The sequence below is a fragment of the Simochromis diagramma genome, unplaced genomic scaffold (assembly GCF_900408965.1).
Source record: "Simochromis diagramma unplaced genomic scaffold, fSimDia1.1 OVJJ01000304.1, whole genome shotgun sequence".
NCBI classification, from domain to species: Eukaryota; Metazoa; Chordata; class Actinopteri; order Cichliformes; family Cichlidae; genus Simochromis; species Simochromis diagramma.
This window is the reverse complement of record NW_024387030.1, coordinates 18,176,254-18,195,935: the sequence shown is the minus strand read 5'-3', so window position 1 is coordinate 18,195,935 and position 19,682 is coordinate 18,176,254. Positions and strand designations below refer to the sequence as shown.

The following is a 19,682-nucleotide window of genomic DNA, read 5'->3' as shown; positions in this document are numbered from 1 at the left end:
ACATATCTGTGTGAGCAGATTTTCTCTCACATGAGTCCTCAGGTAGCCGTCTGAATGCTGGACACTCGGAGACCTGTGTCTCTGAGTGGGAGACCAAAGATCACATTAACATGTGTATCTCTGTATTAACAGACATGCCATATTGGCTTAGTTTATTTTTCTTATCATTGTTGTGAGGAGACCATAAATAGCATTTGTATTTTCTGTTGTACAGTTCATTTGCTGTTATGGATAAAAAGTGTCTTTTTTTGTTTCAAAGTAGCTGATAACTATTCGCTGATAGCTGCCAACATCTGCAAACAAATATAACTCTATAAAATGGTTCTATATATTGTGTAACTGTTCATATAGAGCGTTATTAAATTTATTGCTAATGCAATCATATGGCACACTGACTTCTGAGGAAATTTTAAATGGCAATCGCCATCAGAAAGGTTACCTACCCCTGCTATAAACCCTACAGTCAGTTTACATGTGGATCATCTACTAAACACAGAGTAAATCGTAAAAACAAATTGAGCTGGTTTTTGCACATTTATTAAAAAACTGAACTTACATCTTTTTATGTACATGAGACATTTATAATTCTCTGTAATACTATTTATGGCATGAAAATATTAGACTTTAACACCATTGTAGTTTTTAAACAAAACAACATATAATAAAATGACACTAACCTGTCTGTAAGTGTGTAAAAACACACACTTGCATACTTATTTACAAAAATACATTTTACATGAAATGCACAAAAATTACCAGCATGAATGTGACATCTAGCTTATGTATACAGTAACATACTGTGACTACAGCAAGCATTCACCATCACAGAGTCTGCGTATAATCGGGATTTCAGTCTAAGTAGCATCTGAACCAATGTTTTTCCCTGGCATTCACTCTGTATGTCTTTACAGAGATAGACTGTAACACAATATAATACACAATAATATTGCTGCTGTGCAATCAAACTCTCAGTCAGTGATACTCTAAGAAGCAAATGTGCGGCTCATCTCACTTAAACTTTGGAGAAAAACTTCCGGGTTCCAGGATCAGCACGGCTCTCCTTCAGTGTGTCTGACAGAGTGGTTTTGACGATTTTCCTGTCGGCTTTGGAGATGTTTGTCTTGAGTTTGAGCAGAGCTGAAACATGTTTTTCACTGTTGGTGACAGAAAGAAGAAAGAGTTTAAAAAGAGATTATTTTCTCTATGTAAAGTCAGAGACTGTGAAAAAAGGATTGTCATGTGAAAGCTGCCACATTTGATATAGAAAAGAAAAAATATAAAGAAATTTGAGCATTTTTTTTTAGCTAAATATAATCTGCAATGTTATATTTTACTTTCAACATACGAATAACAGCAGAAGTTATAACTTCACTGATCCCGTCTAAACTTGTGTTTCACTGACATGTTATGTCTTTTTGCGTAACCAGTTTTCTGCTCCTGACACACATCCTTCCTGCAAACACTAACAGCTGTCATTAACACTTTACTACACCTCTTTAAACTGCTGAGAAGAGGGGAGGTGGAAAATGTCTCAGCCCACCTCTGTTGAAAATGTGACAATAGGTGGAGCTACTTTTAGCTCATGTTAGTTCCCATGAATGTAGCTCATCCTGCTCACAACATCTGAAACCAATTAAAATGTTTCGCTCAGTCTGCTTCCTGTTTTCCCTCAGCTCTCTCTGAAAAGTACGATTGTTTATCCTGACCTAATGTCTCACAAACCTCTTATCATGATATAGTTCTTTACACTTCTTCAGTTGTTTATGATACAACAGGTCCCAAAAACGAGAGCACGTTACATTTGTGTCAGTTATACTCTGTATGTTTCTGTATTAAAGTAAATAATGTCTGAGTCAATTCAAAAGTTACCTGAGGTCGGGATAAGCAGATCCCAGTGAAACGATTTGCATCTGTATGGCAGGAATATCTTGGAGTTTTAGCACTTCTGCAATCTTGGTCAGGATTTCCTTTAACCAGTCTTGTTTGGATCCCTGTGAAGACAAATCAGTGACGTCAGTTTAGTCTGCAAGTTTCCCGAAACTGTAATCAATATAGCTGCTGTTTTTGGAAATAAAGATGCTTTTCCTTCAGGAGCTATTGCACTGGAACTTCCAGCGAGTGTGTTAAATGTGAAAATGAAATTATCTGAAGTGCCTCAATGCTGTGCTTTATATTAACTAAAGTGTCATATAATCATATAGTGTAGTAATGAATGGACGTGGCCCAGATATTAAAGGCCTTAGACTGCATGTCTTTTAGTGATAGAAATGTAGGAGACTCCCGCCCACGCTTGTCTGCAGATGTTGATAACAGGGAACCATCTGTCAGTGGAAATTTACTAGAAGGGACTATGGAAAAGTCGCAGCCTCGCCAGAGCTGAGAAAAGATGTCTTGCAGCTAACAGACAATAACCTATAGGTATGCTATGCAATGTGACTACTGAATGCTTGTGTAATACTGTTGTTTAGACTAGAGCGGGACACCCTGTGATAAAACTGGTAAGTGCACATCGTTATTTCAAGATTCGCGGCAGAGTGTCATGCAGGACGCATCTCCTTTCCAGAAGTAATAAAAGTGTTAAAATGGTCTACTGAGCAGTGTGTTGTCTTCCATCAGATGCTTATGATGAATCAAAAAACTTGGTGAAGTGTTGATATTTAACACTGGTAAATATATGTGAATTTTAAATTCTTTCAGTTACACAGATGTTGTTGATGTTAGCTGAATTTGTGACTAAGGTTGTTTCACCCTGTCAAACAATGTTTTGCTGATCAGTGTTTGTGCTTGATTGATTTTATTTGTGTCTCAGTTAAAGTGTGCATTAAAGATCAAGTCTCACCATTCTGGCAAACAGCTTGTGCAGTCTCTCTGCATTTTCTTGCACAGTCTCGTAAGCCTTCAGCTGACGATCCTTGTCCTTCAGTTTGACCTCTCCTTTCAGGAGCCTCCGGACATATTCTACTGTCATTTCCTGCTGAAGCTGACCAATCAGCTCCTGAATGTAAGTAACAAGATCATATTTTAGTCCATTGATTTAAAAGTTGGTAATAATGGCTTCATAGCAAAGTTTCACGCTGTCATGTTTCTACCTGATGACAGGACTGAGTCGAACCCTGAAGTTCTTGAAGCTCGTCTTCAGTGCTGTTCAGCAGCTTCTCAAACGTGTTCTTCTTCAGCCAGTCACTGGTTCCCACCTTCTGGTAGTGTGGCTGTGTGAGGAACAAATAACACATTGTTTTAAAATCTTTGATTAAAACATATTAGGATTTAATCCTGAGGATTATTGATATCTGCAGTTGTAAAGAACTTACTTTGAGGATCTTGTGCACAGGAGTTAATAAATAAGTGTGGGCAGACTGTTTCATCTCAGTCAGGACCTGCAAACAGTTTTCCCGCACATTCTCTGGGAACAGATCGTGCTCCACAAGGAAGTCCCTTTAGACAGACCACACAGGACACATTAGCTCACAGTGACGTATTCTCCTGTTATGATGAAGTTAAAATCTGAATTTCCATCTAACTGGATCAGAAATATACCTGAACTTTTCGACACAGCTGAGGTTTGCCTTTATAAGAGCTTTGCTGTGCCGTTTGTTCTGCTTAATGACGTCTTCATGAAATTTTTGATACCTGCAGAAGATTAAAAACAGTTTTCACTTCTATCATCTTGTTATTACCAAACAGAAAACTAAAATGTATTTTCAAATGACAATATTTAAAAGACAGCCTTGTGAAGCCTTGTTACCTCTGCATGAAGTCTGTCAGGTTGGATGTTATTTCCTGGGCCTTGTGTCGGTCTCCTACAGTTGTATGTGCTGAAGTCACGATGCCGTTGATCAACTGAAGACAAATGGATTGACAAATCAGTGGCAGTTTTAAGTACTCAAAGCACTTTACACAGCAATGCACTTCCATCATTTTCAGATCCAGTTAAACACCAGGAACCAAACCCAGTGCTTTACAATGTTAGTGACAAACCCAAGTGATTAAACTACAGAACCATGGGAGGGTTTGAAACTGTGACTCTGATCTGACAGTAAATGAGTTTCTATAAATGACCCAAACAAAAATGACGGTCCTTTGTTTGTTTGTTAATCTTTTTCTCAAAGTTTCTCAAAGTCTTTTTCAGTTTGGTTAATATGTGCAGCAGGCTGGAAAATATTTGTCTGCACATTTTGTTCTCCTATGATCAAAACAATGTCCTGTCATTACTTCACCACAATAATTTTATTGGACAGTTCTGACATAGCAATGTATACAAAGCCTCTAATCATGGTCAGTAATGGTCAACAATTAGAAGTCAACGAACCCATGATAAGGACCCTTAAAGCAGGCCAACACAAGTGACGCCTTTCAATTTATATTAATACATTTTTATAAAAGCATCAATTTCAGCCTCTTTTATATCAAGTTGTAGCAACTCTACGGCAACTGTACCTGGATGACATCATAGGCCACAAGACTGGAGTAGCAACCATCATATCTTGTCGGCTCCTTTCCTTGATCCCACTCTTTCTTTGCTTCATCCAATACTCGGCCAATAAAAATCATCAGGTCGCTCTAAACACACAACAACACACAGCTGCCAGTATTAAACCACTTTCATGTGTAAAGATTTAATTACTGACAGTAATAATTACATCTACAATATTATGTTCAAAAAAATTAAACCAACAACTCTTTGATGCTTGTCTTGCACATCTCACTTTAAGCCCTGCAATGACCATACTGATTAACTGGATGCACGCCTCAGATACACTGTGTTACCTGTTGTTTGCTGAGGTACTGCTCCTCCAGAGGTTTCAGTAACTCGTCAGGAAGCAGGTTTCCCAGCGCTTCAGTATTGATATTACTGGCCAGCTCAGGTTTTTCAAGGATTCTGGTACACAGAGCAGATAACACATGAGTTTCTATAAACACCACAAGTTGTGTTTAGTCTACAAAAATGTCATTTTATTTAGCACATTAAGAAAACAAGAAATTAGCCGTTACATTTGTATTATTATTCACTATCTGTAATTGCTCATGTATTTATTCTTCTAAAACCAATGAAGGACCTCACACTGACAGACATCATCATGTTTAGGCACAGAAAGATGCTGCTTCAAACAATAATTGAACTGGTGGCTTACCCTGGATAAAACTCCTTCACCCATCGCAGGAGGAAGCTGCAGTCCTTGTCATCCAGAACAAAGTCTGCAATCTTTTTGAGTCTTGCGCTGAAAGTTTGATGGTACTGTCTTGCATAAAAGTTACAGATGTCCATCTCTGGTGGGTAGCAGTTCTTCACAACCTCCACCACCCACTGCATGTCCTCCTTCAGCTGCCTGCCCATGGACTGGATGTCTGCCTGGATCGAGGACTGGTTCACCTGATCACCAATGGGGCTCGATGGGTTCTCCAAACGACTATACACTAATTCATGAAGCACTTTGTCATGGTGCTCCTTCCACTTCTTGGGCCTCCAGGCTGGTGGCATCCGGCATATTTGTCTCCACAGCTGGTCCTGCTCTTCCTCAAGGTTGATGGCTTTCACTGCTGATATCAAAGCAGACACCTCTTCCTCACTGCTGAGAGAAAGACTCTGCTGCACTGTCTGCTCTAAACGCTTTTCAAGGGCTTCATAGTCTGCAGCAAGCTTTTTTACTGCTTCCTCGTGAGCTTTGAGTCCATCAGCCTTTGTTTTCTCTCCAAACAGATGTTTCTCCCTGTCTATCAACAGTTGAGTGGCTTCAAACAGGTATTGTCCTTCAAGGCATTCCTCAAAAGTAGGAGTCACTGGTGGACAAAAACAAAGATAAATAATCTTCAAACAGTTCATATTTCTCCTAAAATAAGGTATTTAACATTTCTGGAAGAAATGGAGAACCTTATTTCTGTAATAGAGGTGTTTTTTACACATCAGCACTATTTTGTGGAACAACTATAACATCAATTTCCTTTCTTTTTTTAATATGTCACACAAAACACAATTTAGTTGAGATACAGAGGGTTAAAAGGAAATAGCTAATAACAGCTGGATGTATGTCACCTACCAACTGGCCGCTCTTCTTCAGTAGGTGATTGGTGTCCATCAGTAGTGGAAGGACCGTTGTCGTTGGGTTGACCTGTGGGGCTTCGCCAGAACTTTTTAAACCATTTTCCTCCAGCTCTTGAAGTTTGTTCAGGGGAACTGTTGGACGTGCCTGTTGTGGATGAACCCGACAGTGTCCGCATTCTTCTCCAGGTCGTAAAACGTGACCAACAGGCCAAGAAAGGTGCTGAGAAATCTGCAATTTAAAAAAAAAACTGTTTTAATATACATTTTTTTAATATGATTGGCATAAACTAAACATTTTAGCCTTGTGTATAGCATAACCGTGAAATTAAAAATAGATTAAATCCATTCTAATTACAACAATATGCCATAGTAAGTTTGTAAAAAGTATTTTTGTTGCCAAACAAACTATCCACATTATATATATCAAAAAATTCATTCAGATTCTACTCACATAAGCTTCACAGTCACTGCTTTGAAAGTAACTGCAGCTGCTGTGAGCTTTTATGCCTAACGAGACAAGCTCCTCCTGCTCAGACGATGTAGGGAAATTTCAGAGAGACCCACAGAGCCACACATGCAATCCCTCCCCTTCCAAAGCACACACACACACACAAGCGCGCGCACACACACACACACACACACACACACACACACGTGCGTGCGCACACACAAACACACACAGAAAGCTGTGCTGTTTTTAGCGCTAGGACAGGAGCATTTGTCTTATGTGGCTTCTGGACCAACTTCTCTTAACAGGTACTTTGTCGACTGTTAGGAAATGTTGTACAGTCTTTCATACTTTCTTTATGACTTTCATGATCCTGTACTTTTATTTTTATGCCATTAGCAAGCCAATTTCACAACAACACTAAAAGCTCACTAGAATGTTATGTTTTTAGCCATTTAGTTTTTATTTTGTAACCAACTAAAACTGATGGCCAGAAAAAGTGTAAAAAGGTGATGATCCTTATTAAACATTGACCAGCCTTAAGCACACCGTCAGTGTTTTTTTGTCTATTTTTTAAAGAAAAGATATTATAATCAGTATGACTCACTTATTTGTTAGACTCCTAAATAAGCTAAAGGTGGAAGTTTGTGATTTTGTGAAAGTAAAAAAACAGAACCATGACAACTAATACTGCCAAACCTCAACCCAGATCATCACACTCAACCAGATTGTTTGCAGGTCAGAAAGTCTCGGTGCGTAGTATGCTGAGCTGTTCCTGGGTCATCCAGGAGAATCTCTCCAGTGTAGGGGTGTGCCTGAGGGCCTTATCCCAGCTGGATATGCTTGAAAGCTCTCACCTAGGAGGCTCCCTAGTCACATATCCACACCAGTGGCTGCTTTCCATGTGGAGGAGGAGCAATTCTGAGTCCCTCCGAATGATTGAGATTCTCACCCCATCTCTAAGTGAAAGTCCCCCCTACCCTCTTAGAAAGGTTATTTCCAGAATTTGTATCCACAGTCTGATGTTTTTGGTCACTACCAAGAGCTCTTGGCCATTAATGAGAGTAGGAACATAGACCAGCTAAATGTCACCATTTAATTTAAGACAAATAGCATCAAACACCATTTCTACAATTTGTATGAGTCCTACAGTCCTTTCAAAAGGACACAGTGGCCTCTTTGTTGATGCCACATTAGTGGCGGTTGGGCAAACAGAGTACACAGACTTTCTGTTCAAATTAAAAGGAACAACAGCTTGGTCAGGCAGAAAGGATTTTACTCAACATTGTGGAGGAGGTGCCAGGAGATGAGTTGGAGCAAGGCAGGATCAGACAGGAAGGTGAAAGCTGAGAGGAAGAGATAAAAGCTTTGAGGATGCCCAACAGGGAGAATGTGTTTGTAGCCACCCCCTATAATAATATGTATTTTTTAATGCAGCGCCCTGAAGGCTTTAAGTATTATGATGTCTAGATGGAGAAATGACAACAACACATACACGCACAAACCCCTGCGTAGGCTCCTCTAAACATTTTAGCTCCTTGCTCTGTTGCGCTATATAAACACCAGTCCATTTAAGATGCCTTTCTTTCTTTATCCTGATCTGGGAGATGTAATTATTGGACTAACAAAAAGAGAATGACAAGCTCACACTCGTACACTTTGGGAGGAAATCCACGCAGGTGCAGGAAGAACATGCAAACGCTCCACATGAAGGCCCCAGCTGACTACGAGGCGCTTGTTGCTGTAGAGCGCTAACCACTAAAGTGAGGCACAAAAGGTCAAAACAAGTTTTGTTTTCTTGCTCTGGTGTTTTTTCAGATCTAAGTCAATTGTTCTTCCCCTTCAAGGCCCTCTATGATTTCATACAAAATTGCAACAGCAATTGAGAAACATTCAAAGTGTCTCTTTTGCAATTTAAATGACTTCAACTGATTTTTATAGTAACATTTTTGTCAGTTAAAAGTGTTAGCCACATTCGACCTGTGTGGTTTTTACTGCCTATAACTTAAATCTGCTGCTGTGATACAGTAACAGTCTTACCGTTCACTCTGTAGGATCTGCAGGATCTGCGGGGGAAGCAGCGGGGAAATGTCGAACACATTTTTCCTTAATGCAGCAACTAACAGTCGAGTCTCAGAAGCAGATCAACTCAACTGAGTCGAGGACGAGATGCAAATAAGTACGCAAATACCATTTGATGTGAGGATGTTGGCAAAGTCACACAGTGAGAAACACTGCTCTGTTTACTGTTTTTGCACCTATATGGGCTTCCTCTGAGTTTGCACCTATGATATGAGAGTGAAACTGTAAAACCTCATAGTGGGTGAGATGTGTTTAAGAGGCAAAATCTCACATTCACTCAGGAGCTTAATAACTTAATTCCACATATATATATTTTGCACACATAATACTTGCTTTTGTACAACTACTGTTCATAAAACATCTAGGCAAAAGGAGGAACATAAAGAATATTTTCACTTCCTTAAGAAAAACAGAAGTGTCAGGCCTGAACAGATTTAACACTATTTTCTACTATTTGCCACAAAAATGTGAGGTATCCTCCAAACAGCGCTTAGCTTACATACATGTGACCTAAACGTACTGGTATTGTTAACAAAAGAAGTAATAGCAATACATTTATTTCAGGGCTATGAAAGACATTTAAGCTCTGTTAAAAACTGCAACTAAATCACTGATAGTAATGTCTGAGTACTCTGAGGCCCAGGAACAAAACCAAAACTCCAAATGGGCACCCTGGACCGCTTTGAAAAATGTGAAGGAAGTCATACATTTAAGTATATCTTTACAGGTTTTTCAGCTTGTCTTAATCATAAAAAGAAGGAAAAGTTGTATGGCCCTATGGCCATTCATACATAAAATAAAGAGAGGATGAATAGTTGCTACTAACAATAGTACCTACAAGAAACTGTTTGCCATTTTTCTTTTCTTTTCACAGGTTTCTGTGATTCTTTCATTTGAAAGTTTAGAAAACACTCATAGCTGGATGTAAAGTTTAGATTCCCTTAAAACCCAAAATCTTAACTGATTATTATATTTCAGTTCTAGTTTTTTGTTTTCGGGGGAGTCACATAGAGGAATTGTATCTTTTTACACAAAACATGTTGATGTTGATATCTCTCTGTGTCTCACGCACATATAGACTGTACTACCCCTTATCAGTAAGCTTCCTATTTCAAACTCTACTTGAGCTTTTAAAAAGATTACACACTTAATTTGTGTTTCTCTGGTTTCAAAAACAGGCTTTCAACCTATTTGGGGATAATAAATTAGAAATTTATCCTACCGTTTAACTCTGAGTTCGAACTGACAGTGGAAAGTGGAGTTTGCCAAACGTGATGGAAATATAAATGTTTAAATTGCCAACAAAGTTAGGCCACTGGAGAAAATGAAATTTTGAAGAAATCTGCTGGTCTTTTGATCTGAGATTGTTTCCTGAAATAAAATATAGAGAATCCATTTCAGACTTTAACCAAACCAAATGTAAAATAAAGAAATTGTTGCTCTAGTATATTCATGTTCCAAGTATTACCCCCCCCCCCTTTTTTTTTAAATATAATTGTAGGGGCCTTTAACTTGAATACATGAAGATCATAAATTGGGATGCTGTAAAACAAGCTTTTTGTCTCTCCTGTTTCCAGAAGAGGAAGCATTTTCATGTTTTTTGCTCATAATATCTTAATTTTAAATTCTTTCCCATAATGTCACAAGACATTGGTGCAACTTGACATGTAACCACAGGGTTAATACAAAATAGTCTTTGCAAAACATATGAGGCTAAATGAAAAAGTGAAAGTATCAGAACTGTTGCCTTCTAAGTTCTGTGATGGAGGAAAGCAGCCGGTGAAACAGGAACTGGCAGACACCGCAATTACCAAAGCCAGAGAGAGTGGAACTATGGTTCTGCTATAAGACAAGGGAGACTTTACAGGAAATAGCCCCGTTATTATTCATCTGCGGCTGCATTTTCCAGATGTCTGCAGTTATTAATGCTGGGATGTTGCGACTAGAGGAGGTCAAAGGTGTTCTTGTCCAAGCATAACCAGGAAAAACACAGAAACCATGATACGCATACCCATAATTTCCACTCATTTTGCATTCTGAAGAAGAAAACACAATCTGAGAACATATTTACACTTTTTTTAATGTAGCACAAAAGCCTTGACTTCATATCAAAAACTAAGATTTGCTCTTTATGTGTTATCTTATGGATGCAAAAGGTCTCAAAGGAAATAAAGAACTTGACAATGAAGGTCAACAGAAGTAATTGCTTATTTAAAAATATGCATTTTTACGCAGTCATTTGGCCTGCAAGTCAGCATATGAATCCTGCAGAGTTACCTGGTTTTCTGCACTCATACTTTATAAAATATATTCACCTCAGACAATCTATTGTATTTATAATGGGCCAGCAATGATATTCATTTCTTTTCTGTCCTTATTAAACAAAGCAACCACTGAACTATCACACTGCTTTTGTTGAGACTAAAGGTCTGCTACTTGGTCTTCCTCTGACTCTGTTATTCATAATCTGTGTGGTGATGTTTACATGTTAGCCTGTAATGGCCTTTTGTTGCCATACATAGTGTCATGTGTGTTCAGCCAGCTCAATATTTCCAGTAATATTGTGAAATATTAAAGCGCTCGCTTCCTAAATGTGCCACAAGCAGATGATTAAAGCCTGAACAGAGTAGACATTAGCTTTAAGGATTCCTTTGATATTACAGCTGCTACTCTTTTAAACTCACTTAAGATTGTGCTTCGTCTGAAACACTCTGTGGGCTAATCACGAAATATGAACTCTTTGAAATAATTTTACTTTATGCAAATAAACTATCCCTATGAGAAATTCTATTTTAGGATCTCTAACCCACCCTTACATTTTTACAACTTAGCAGTTGTACTGATAAGTCTATTAACTTACACAGTTTTTAGACTTTCACCACCTTTGCTCGCTGGCTTATAATGATCTGCAGTACCATGATATTGACCAAAATCCACACACTATCCATCCATTCTCTTCCACTTATCAAAGGAGCTTGCAAAGAAAAGCGTCTGGACTTCTTTAAGTTACTTGAAGACGTTTCACCTCTCATCCGAGAAGCTTCTTCAGTTCTAAGGTCAAATGGTGGAGAGTCCCAGATATAAACCTAGTGGGAGTAACCCCCCACAGAGGGACAAAAGGACCCCCTGATGATCCTCTAATCGCCTGAGCCAAGGTGTGAAACTGGGTGTGGGTCCCAATCAGCCAGAGTTTCGGGTGTGTTCATTGTGTCACAGTGAACATAGATGGCTTCTTTCACTCCTCTTTCAAACCATCTGTCCTCTCTGTCCAAAATGTGAACATTTTATCACAGCTTTATCAGGGCTTCTATCACAGCTTCTATCACAGCTTTCGAGGATGCCAATGTTCACATTTTGGACAGAGAGGACTTGAAAGAGGAGTGAAAGAAGCCATCTATGTTCACTGTGAGCGACCATCTTTGAACAGAGGCGGTGGTTTACGACACCAACTCTCTGCCATCTATAATCCAGTTTTGAGATCCCTTCCCAGACGCCTTAACGCCCACTCACATCCTGGGCCATCTGACCTCAGGAATTCGCATGATAAGGTGGGGCCAGGTTTCACAATGAACACACCCGAAACTCTGGCTGATTGGGACCCACACCCAGTTTCACACCTTGGCTCAGGCGATTAGAGGATCATCAGGGGGTCCTTTTGTCCCTCTGTGGGGGGTTACTCCCACTAGGTTTAAATCTGGGACTCTCCACCATTTGACCTTAGAACTGAAGAAGCTTCTCGGATGAGAGGTGAAACGTCTTCAAGTAACTTAAAGAAGTCCAGACGCTTTTCTTTGCAAGCTCCTTTGACTACGATGACCTGGATGACTGAGAACCTTCACAGACATCTTCCACTTATCCTTATCTGAGGGAGCATGTCCCAGCTATGGATATGCATATGGTGAGAGGCAAGGTAAAACCTTAACAGATCACCACTTCGTCTTTCGAAGAGCTAACACACAAAAGTTAATCACCAACTAACTAACCATGCTAAATGCATGTGTTTGTATTGCGAGGGGAAGTTGCAGTACTCAGAATGTGCAAACTCCACACAAAAAGGCCCTTCCTGCTTCCTGCTGTCAGGTAACCATTAACCACCATGCCATTGTGCTACAGTCAAAAAAAAGAAGCATGATTTTATTTACTTTATATGCACAGTCTGTGTAAAAAATGTAATATCTGTTGTTCAAAAGAGCAAACCCAGTCAACATGAAAACTCCAAGTAAATCTGCTATCACTGTAAACACCAAACTACTTATCAGGCTGAACCTGTACAACAGAGTGACCACGGATACTCCAAATTTCTCTCGGGTTTTCTCTCCGTTCAAAACTAACACAATGCCACAAACTGTCATTTATTGGAAATCATCATATCCGTTTTCTTGTGAAGCAGACTTAACCTTGGAACAATCATATGAGTGTTTAAAAATAGTTCTGCATGCGCTTAGCCAAGACTTCATTTTTAGAAAGTGCAAAAATATAGGAGCTCTAACACAACCTTGAGCAGCACCAGTACTCATTGCTTTCAGCTGGGTCACAGTGTTATTGACTTTAAATAAGAATGATACAGTTTAATGATTAGGAGGGTACATCCAATTATTTTAGCTTGTGGAAAAAAGAAAAGAGTAGATAGCATTAAATGCAGCGCTAAAATCTATAAAAAGCAGCTGAACATAAGCTGTGATCTTCAGGATGTTTTAAAACAAAGTGAATAATGCTATGTTTTGTGTGCTATGTGTATGTGCATAATGCTATGTGTGCTTCTCTCAGGACTTCAGACATTTTGTAAGCCTGTTTTAGTGATGCTCGAGTCACATTTAAAGGATGACAGGGCTCTTGACATTGTGGAGAAAACACTGGCACAAAAATACCCCTGACTGTTATGGTCTTTTTATATGTGAGCAGCAGCTAGCAATGGTTTGTGGTTAGTGATCAGAGGTATATCTAGAAGACTGGCATGGACAGCAAAGAGAGAAACTATGAAAGGAGACCAAGAGGCAGGAATACAATCACCAACTGCAACAGAAACAGAGCAGTCTCTAACAGGGGCAGGAGGGCGAGGAGGGGGTGTTGTTCTGTTTTGTCAAATAGCTAGATGATGAGTTAAAGACTTGCTTAACCTCTGCGGGGATTATTGTTTTATAAATCAAATGTTGTTTTTGTGCCATTGCCACGTTCAAATTATTTTAAAGCCATTGCTTTGGATTATGGTTGAATATCCTTTGATGAGGAACACATAACTAAGTGATGTGGCATAGTGGTGATGTAAAGGAAACATACTTGAATGGGTTCTTTATTAGGAAGATACACTGTGGTTTGCTAGCTGATGCACACTTGTCAATGGTCAACATGACTGGCAAGGGACTCATAACAGCATGTAAATTACCAATTACATTTTCCATCCACCTGTTAGTGCTGTCTTTGTGTCGCGGTCTTGCAATGGTCAGTAGTTTTGATAGGTTGGACTGTCAACATCCAGTCTCCACCAGATTGTTATCTGTAATAATCAAGTTTCGTCATGGCTCTAGTTCACAAAGCGCTAACGTTCCCGTTCTCTTGGTTTCCAGTCTTTACTACATGACTTCTGAGTGCACACCCCTTTAATACCCACTGACCTGTGAAGTTGATCTATTTCATCTGGAAGATTCTGGCCAAATACTTACCAGTCATTTGAATCACCTTACCACAGAAACCAGACATATCATCTTTGCTTCTTTCAAGTAAGGATGCTTTTTAGCACCGTTAGGCAATCTTTGACATATAACTTGGCCTGGACTAATTCTCCTCTCTCCCAAAGTTGCCCTCTCGGACTGTCTGACCAGTTTTTTCAAGCCTTCTCAGTTTCTCAATTCCAGAAATAAAAACTTTGAACTATAAACTGTTAAGTCTTGGGTCCTGCTGAGGAGTTTTCAAGCCAGTGCTGTTGTAACACTGTATGAAAGATGAATGTCTTTCTTATCTGCAAGAGTTCAGCTCGAGTTTGAGGACATGCCTCTATTTCAGTATTTCATTGCCTTTATTAAGCCAGTTCACTGCTTCACAATGCCACTCTGACAGCGGAACAATGATCTGAGTGGGTGTATTTTATAGTTGGTGAAATGAGTGTGTGTTAGTGCTAATATGGTACAATATGGCTAAGAGCCTACATTAGAGCAAATAAGAGCCTAAAACCTACATTGATAGAATGACAGAGGAAGCAGATGCCACAAAGCAGGCAGTGCTTTTCAAAGTAGGGTGTTAATAGCACGTAACTTTGAACTTAGGGCCTGTTTATGCTAATCAAACTATTCTAATTTTTCTAAAATTACAAAAAACCTCCAGCAATTTAACTTCTAAAATTCAGATTTCTCAGATTTGGAAATTGCAGGTTTCTAACATTTATGTGACCTAAATTTGTAGGATACATTCCATAGCTGTTTGATTAATGTGCAGCTTATCAAACAGGTTTAGGGCAGTTGTGCAGAATGTAGTTGACTCATATAATGTAGAAATTTTGTTAACGTTTGTGCTACATTTGCATTTAAACCTCTGTAGTGGAGGGAGTGTGTCTTTCTGAATCACAGAAGCTCGTCAGAATAAAAAAGTCCATATCGACAGATGGGTTCCGACTAGAGCTGGGCGATAGAACAATAACGATATGTGTTGCGAAATAACTTTTTCTCGATAGAAAAATTAAACTATCCGATTGTTCAGTCTGACGTCACTAGCCGTGTCTGGGCCTAAACTCTGCTGCAGGTCCACATATCAAATGATCACTGTGGCATTACTGAGAGTTAAAACACTGTCTTAAGTCTTTCATCTTTAATAAAATTATCAGCATTATCTACCAGGTGTAACAACTGAGTTTAACATCCAGGCATCCATGAAAAGGGAATTTATGACATTTAACGGAGTTAGAAGTTAGCAGGAAGTTAGCTCGCTAGCTTCCATCTAAATACAATATAGCATGTCCTGACTGCGGGGTTTTGGAAACAAATTAAAACGTACAGCTTTCTTATCACTTCCAACATAAATGAAGACAGAAAACTAAACAGCAGTGACGTTTGTAGGGTTACTGAAGTTTGGCTAGCTGGTATATAATGATGTGCTACGTGACCGCTAGCGACACAGCTATGTTAGCATAATTTAAACAAGCTAACTTTTTTTCCACTCGATAAAAGTTAACGTGAGTGTTCTCAGGTGGTCAGGAACAAATGTAATCGCATGGCAGGATGCTGTAAAAGGACCAAACTTCAGCCAGGAGAGCAACTGAGGTAATCCATCCACAATACGAGGTTAGTCATTCATATACTGCTGCATGGGCTGTGCTGTAGTTACATCGCAAGGTTTTAAAAACTGAGCTTAAATAAATGATTAGCGGTAATAAAAGCCGAGGGAGGTCAACGGTGATCACTGACTTTTTTTAAGGAGCTTTTTGAGATTAAATAGAAGAAAATACAAAGCATTAAACATGTTAACAACACAAAAGCCATATAAAATGCAGACTACTTTAGGCCCGGAAGTAGGATTCGTCACGTCATCACTTAATAATCGGATTGCGATAGGCCTCACCGCTCTTGTCCTCTTACAAAAAAAAAAGAAAAAAAAGAACAGCCAATCCAAATTAAGTAGCGCAGAGCCGAACCAATCACAGCCGCAGCGTCACGTCACATGACTTGTTATGTACAGCACAAGTGCCAAGCCGCACATGTGTATTTGTTTGGGAAGCAGCCAGCTGCCGTGCCGCCCGGGTAATGGAGGAAATGAGTGTGCCGACTAGAGAAAAATCAACCGAGAGCGTGACTGAAGGTTACCGAAGAGAAAACAGATGATGGTTCCAATGCCGGAGAGATTGTCGAAGGGAAGAGCCATAGAAGTTCTGTAGTGTGAAGGTATTTCGGCTATTTCAAGTCTGACAAAAAACAGAGTAGCGCGCACAGTAAATTGTGCCGAAAGCAAGTCTGGAAATACAATAAAGCGGTGCATGCTCAGTCTCTGACTGGAAGCGCTGATTCGTCATTCGGCTTTTGTCAGACTAAAGTAACTGTTAAAACTGTTTGAAAAGGTGAGCTATACAACAAGGAGAGATTGAGAATTTCCTTTTAGTTCTCAGTTTATTTGATATTGACAAAAGTTAGTCAATTTTGTCTGTTCTTCTGTAAAACAAACTAAGATTTATTTTTAGAATTAATATTTTGTTTCTAAGTGGAATTGACAATTTAGTAGTCTGTTTTGTTTGTTCTATTTTGAAACTTAAACGCTTTAGCGGCTACCTTTTGTGTAGTTTGCAATATTTGCCTTATATTTTATTTTGCAATATTTGATTTATTATGGGAAATAAATATTTAAATCAAAACAAGCTGCTGATTATTTCACATTTTACTTGTGAGCAACAGCACATTTAAATCTTACAAATATAGTTATTTGGCTTATATCGTGATATAAATGAAAAAAACATATCGTGATATGAAAAAATCTTATATCGCCCAGCTCTAGTTCCGACCCAGTGCTTTGAGTTGAATATATTTTGATGGTTTAGGATTTATGTTTAAGTTCATTTAGCTGTCTTAAGCTCATTCTGTTTGGCATAGGTTGCCCTGTTGTAGTTCATTGTTTATAAGATTCCCCTTGTGTCTCCCTCACCCTTCATGTGTTCCAGTAATGTCTTTGTCTCCTGTCCTCTCCTCTTGTTTACATGTGACACATTCCTTCTGTCATGTGTGTTTCTCCCACCATCATGTTCTGTTAGTGCTTTGTTGTGTCCATGTCTCATGTCCGGTCCCCTTTTCCCCTCTGTATGTTTTTAAAGTGTACGTGTTCTTCGTCTGTCTGTCATTTCCAGTCCACGTCTATCTAGGTTTCCTGTTTTATTTTGACAGTCACGAGTTTTCCATGTTCAGTATGTTTAGCTTTGCTTTCCAGGTCTCTCTAATTATCCGGGTTTAGTTTTATTATGCTTAGTTTTCCCAGTTCAGGCGATCTTCTGTTTAGTTTATTATTTATGTTTCTCCTAGTTTGTTGTTTCTGCCTTAATAAATGGCGCCCTTTTAGTTACTTCCCGTTTTCATCTTCTGTGGTCTGCATTCGGGTCCTCACTTAAAAGAATCCAAACGATCTGTCTACGCATATCGTGACAATGTCTGTGCATATACACACAGAGACGCAACAAAATCAAGTCAAGACCATGTATTTAGGGATCTTATCTTGCAGTCGTTGTCTTTCGATTCTCTCTGCGTTTGCTCCACAGCAGGAAGTTAGGAGGGAGGCTTTTGATCTTGTTACACTGATGATCAAACATTAAAGGATGTGAATAACATCCGGATGGCATCTGAAAACTCCCTGTGGATGTAATAAATGTTGTGATTTGTCTGATATCTGTCCATTATATCTTATTTATTATAGGTTACTTAAAAATGACTGCAAACATAGTAACTGAACCAAATGGCCTCCATGATTAAACAACTTATCCACACAGAAAAGTTCATCTCATTGGCAGCTGTCAGCTGATGGCTCAGTCAGTAGCTTTTTTTCACATCCAGATTTTAAATTTGGTTTAAACAACTTATTTAAGCTGCTGTAGTTTGGTTTAACATTTGGCGAATAATATACGTATTATAGGTTTGTTTTTTTCTTTGCATGTTTTTGTTTATTCCTGTAAGTCTTTGCAAAACTAGATAACTAAACTATTTTTTCCCCCTTTTCATGGTCACTGATTAGAACTTCCTGTGTTTTGTTGTTTAGTCTGTAGTTTATCATTTTCTTTGCTAGATCCTTTTACTAGATCCTACAAGCTCATTATATGAAAGTCTGGAGACTTCACACACTGTAAATTCGCATATATTTATTCTCTGTCTCACTTTCAGTTTTTAAATGTGTCAAAGCAAAATAAACGAAGTCTTAAGAGAAAGCAGAGACAGCAAAAGATTTACTTTAAAACCTTGCTTAGAGTTATTAACTCAATTTAACATGCCTCCACACGTGAAGTTTCACAATGTTTCTCTCTGCTACTCTACTTGATCCAACTATTGAAATTCGTTCCTTCCCAGAAAATGATTTCACAAGTCCCCCACGATGCTCGGAGCAAAAAAGCGTAATTCACTGCATATGCAGAACATTTAATAAGCTTAGTAAGAAAGCAGCCCGTGTATTAACTCCTGATTTGCCAGATTGTTAGAGGTTAAAACATTTTTCACTAAGTTTAATTTGGGTAATAGAAATCTGTGTTTGGATTAACGTCCTGAGATTTATCAGTCAGAGAGACTTTATTTATCCTCAAGGGGCAATTAAGATAGATGATACCTTGCCAACCGTACATACAATACACAAACGTCACATTGGGGTGACAAGTCAGGCACCAGCCAGTCGATCGCACAAGCAACGACCCGAACCGAAACAATGGAAAATGCACAAAATGAGGAAAGACGAGGAGAAAAAAGAACTCCCCCCAGACTGAGCTCCAACAGGGAGATCAGTTTGAGAACATGAACATGAACCATCACATCTCACAACATAGAAGACTAAGCTTCGAAGGCGTTTGGGGGGGGGGGGGGGGGGGGTGTAGGTCTGTGTCAGTGTACATGCGTATGTGTGTGTGTTCCATGTTCAGACGAGAGAAAGTGTCCCTTCACTCGGTTAGGCAAAAGTCAACAATCTTCGGTTGACGTGGGTGGCCTTGAATGAGGGGGAAGAGTCACAACAGTTTTGTTTTCTAAGGGAGAATTTTGTTATTCCCATTAGCTTTTGCCTTGAGCATCCAGCTGGCACCAGGGGGGCCGCATGAGATGAAGATGGCAGTTGTTTTGGTTAGTGCGAACAAACTGCTTCCAGTTTTACAGTTGGTCTTATATTAATCACTGGTCACCAGGTCTCTTAATTCCTGTTGTTCTTCTTCAAGATCTTATCCATATTGCGTTCAATAAACACAGTCTTGAGTACTCACAGCTCTGCCCATTGTCTATCATGTCGGCCAGCCTTGTGGGATTTTGAACAGCTGTAGCTGCTTCTTGTTCTTCGATAAGCCGGGTCCGAGCCAGCTCCAATCAGCCAGAACTCTGTTATCGTGGTTCCAAATCGGCAGATCTCGTTCAGTGTCCTCCATCGAGAGTGTCGCCAGACACACGACGCAACCGACCATCG

The 19,682-nt window shown here is 39.3% G+C and overlaps 1 protein-coding gene across 2 annotated transcripts in view; it reads right to left on the bottom strand.

Annotated features, from left to right (window-relative positions):
- The window catches only part of LOC120739619 (tumor necrosis factor alpha-induced protein 2-like), a 132,152-nt gene that overhangs the window by 13,398 nt on the left and 99,072 nt on the right, over positions 1 to 19,682 (bottom strand). The window contains exons 20-25 of one of the 2 annotated variants that reach the window (XM_040041433.1): positions 3,538 to 3,630; positions 3,312 to 3,435; positions 3,090 to 3,209; positions 2,840 to 2,995; positions 1,870 to 1,991; positions 330 to 1,154 (exon numbers count right to left, since the gene is read on the bottom strand). In XM_040041433.1, coding sequence (XP_039897367.1) covers positions 1,013 to 1,154; positions 1,870 to 1,991; positions 2,840 to 2,995; positions 3,090 to 3,209; positions 3,312 to 3,435; positions 3,538 to 3,630 — 757 coding nt within the window. In that variant the 3' untranslated portion in view covers positions 330 to 1,012. Of the gene's footprint in view, positions 1 to 329; positions 1,155 to 1,869; positions 1,992 to 2,839; positions 2,996 to 3,089; positions 3,210 to 3,311; positions 3,436 to 3,537; positions 3,631 to 19,682 lie in introns of those variants that run through there. The other variant, XM_040041432.1, reaches the window with a different exon arrangement.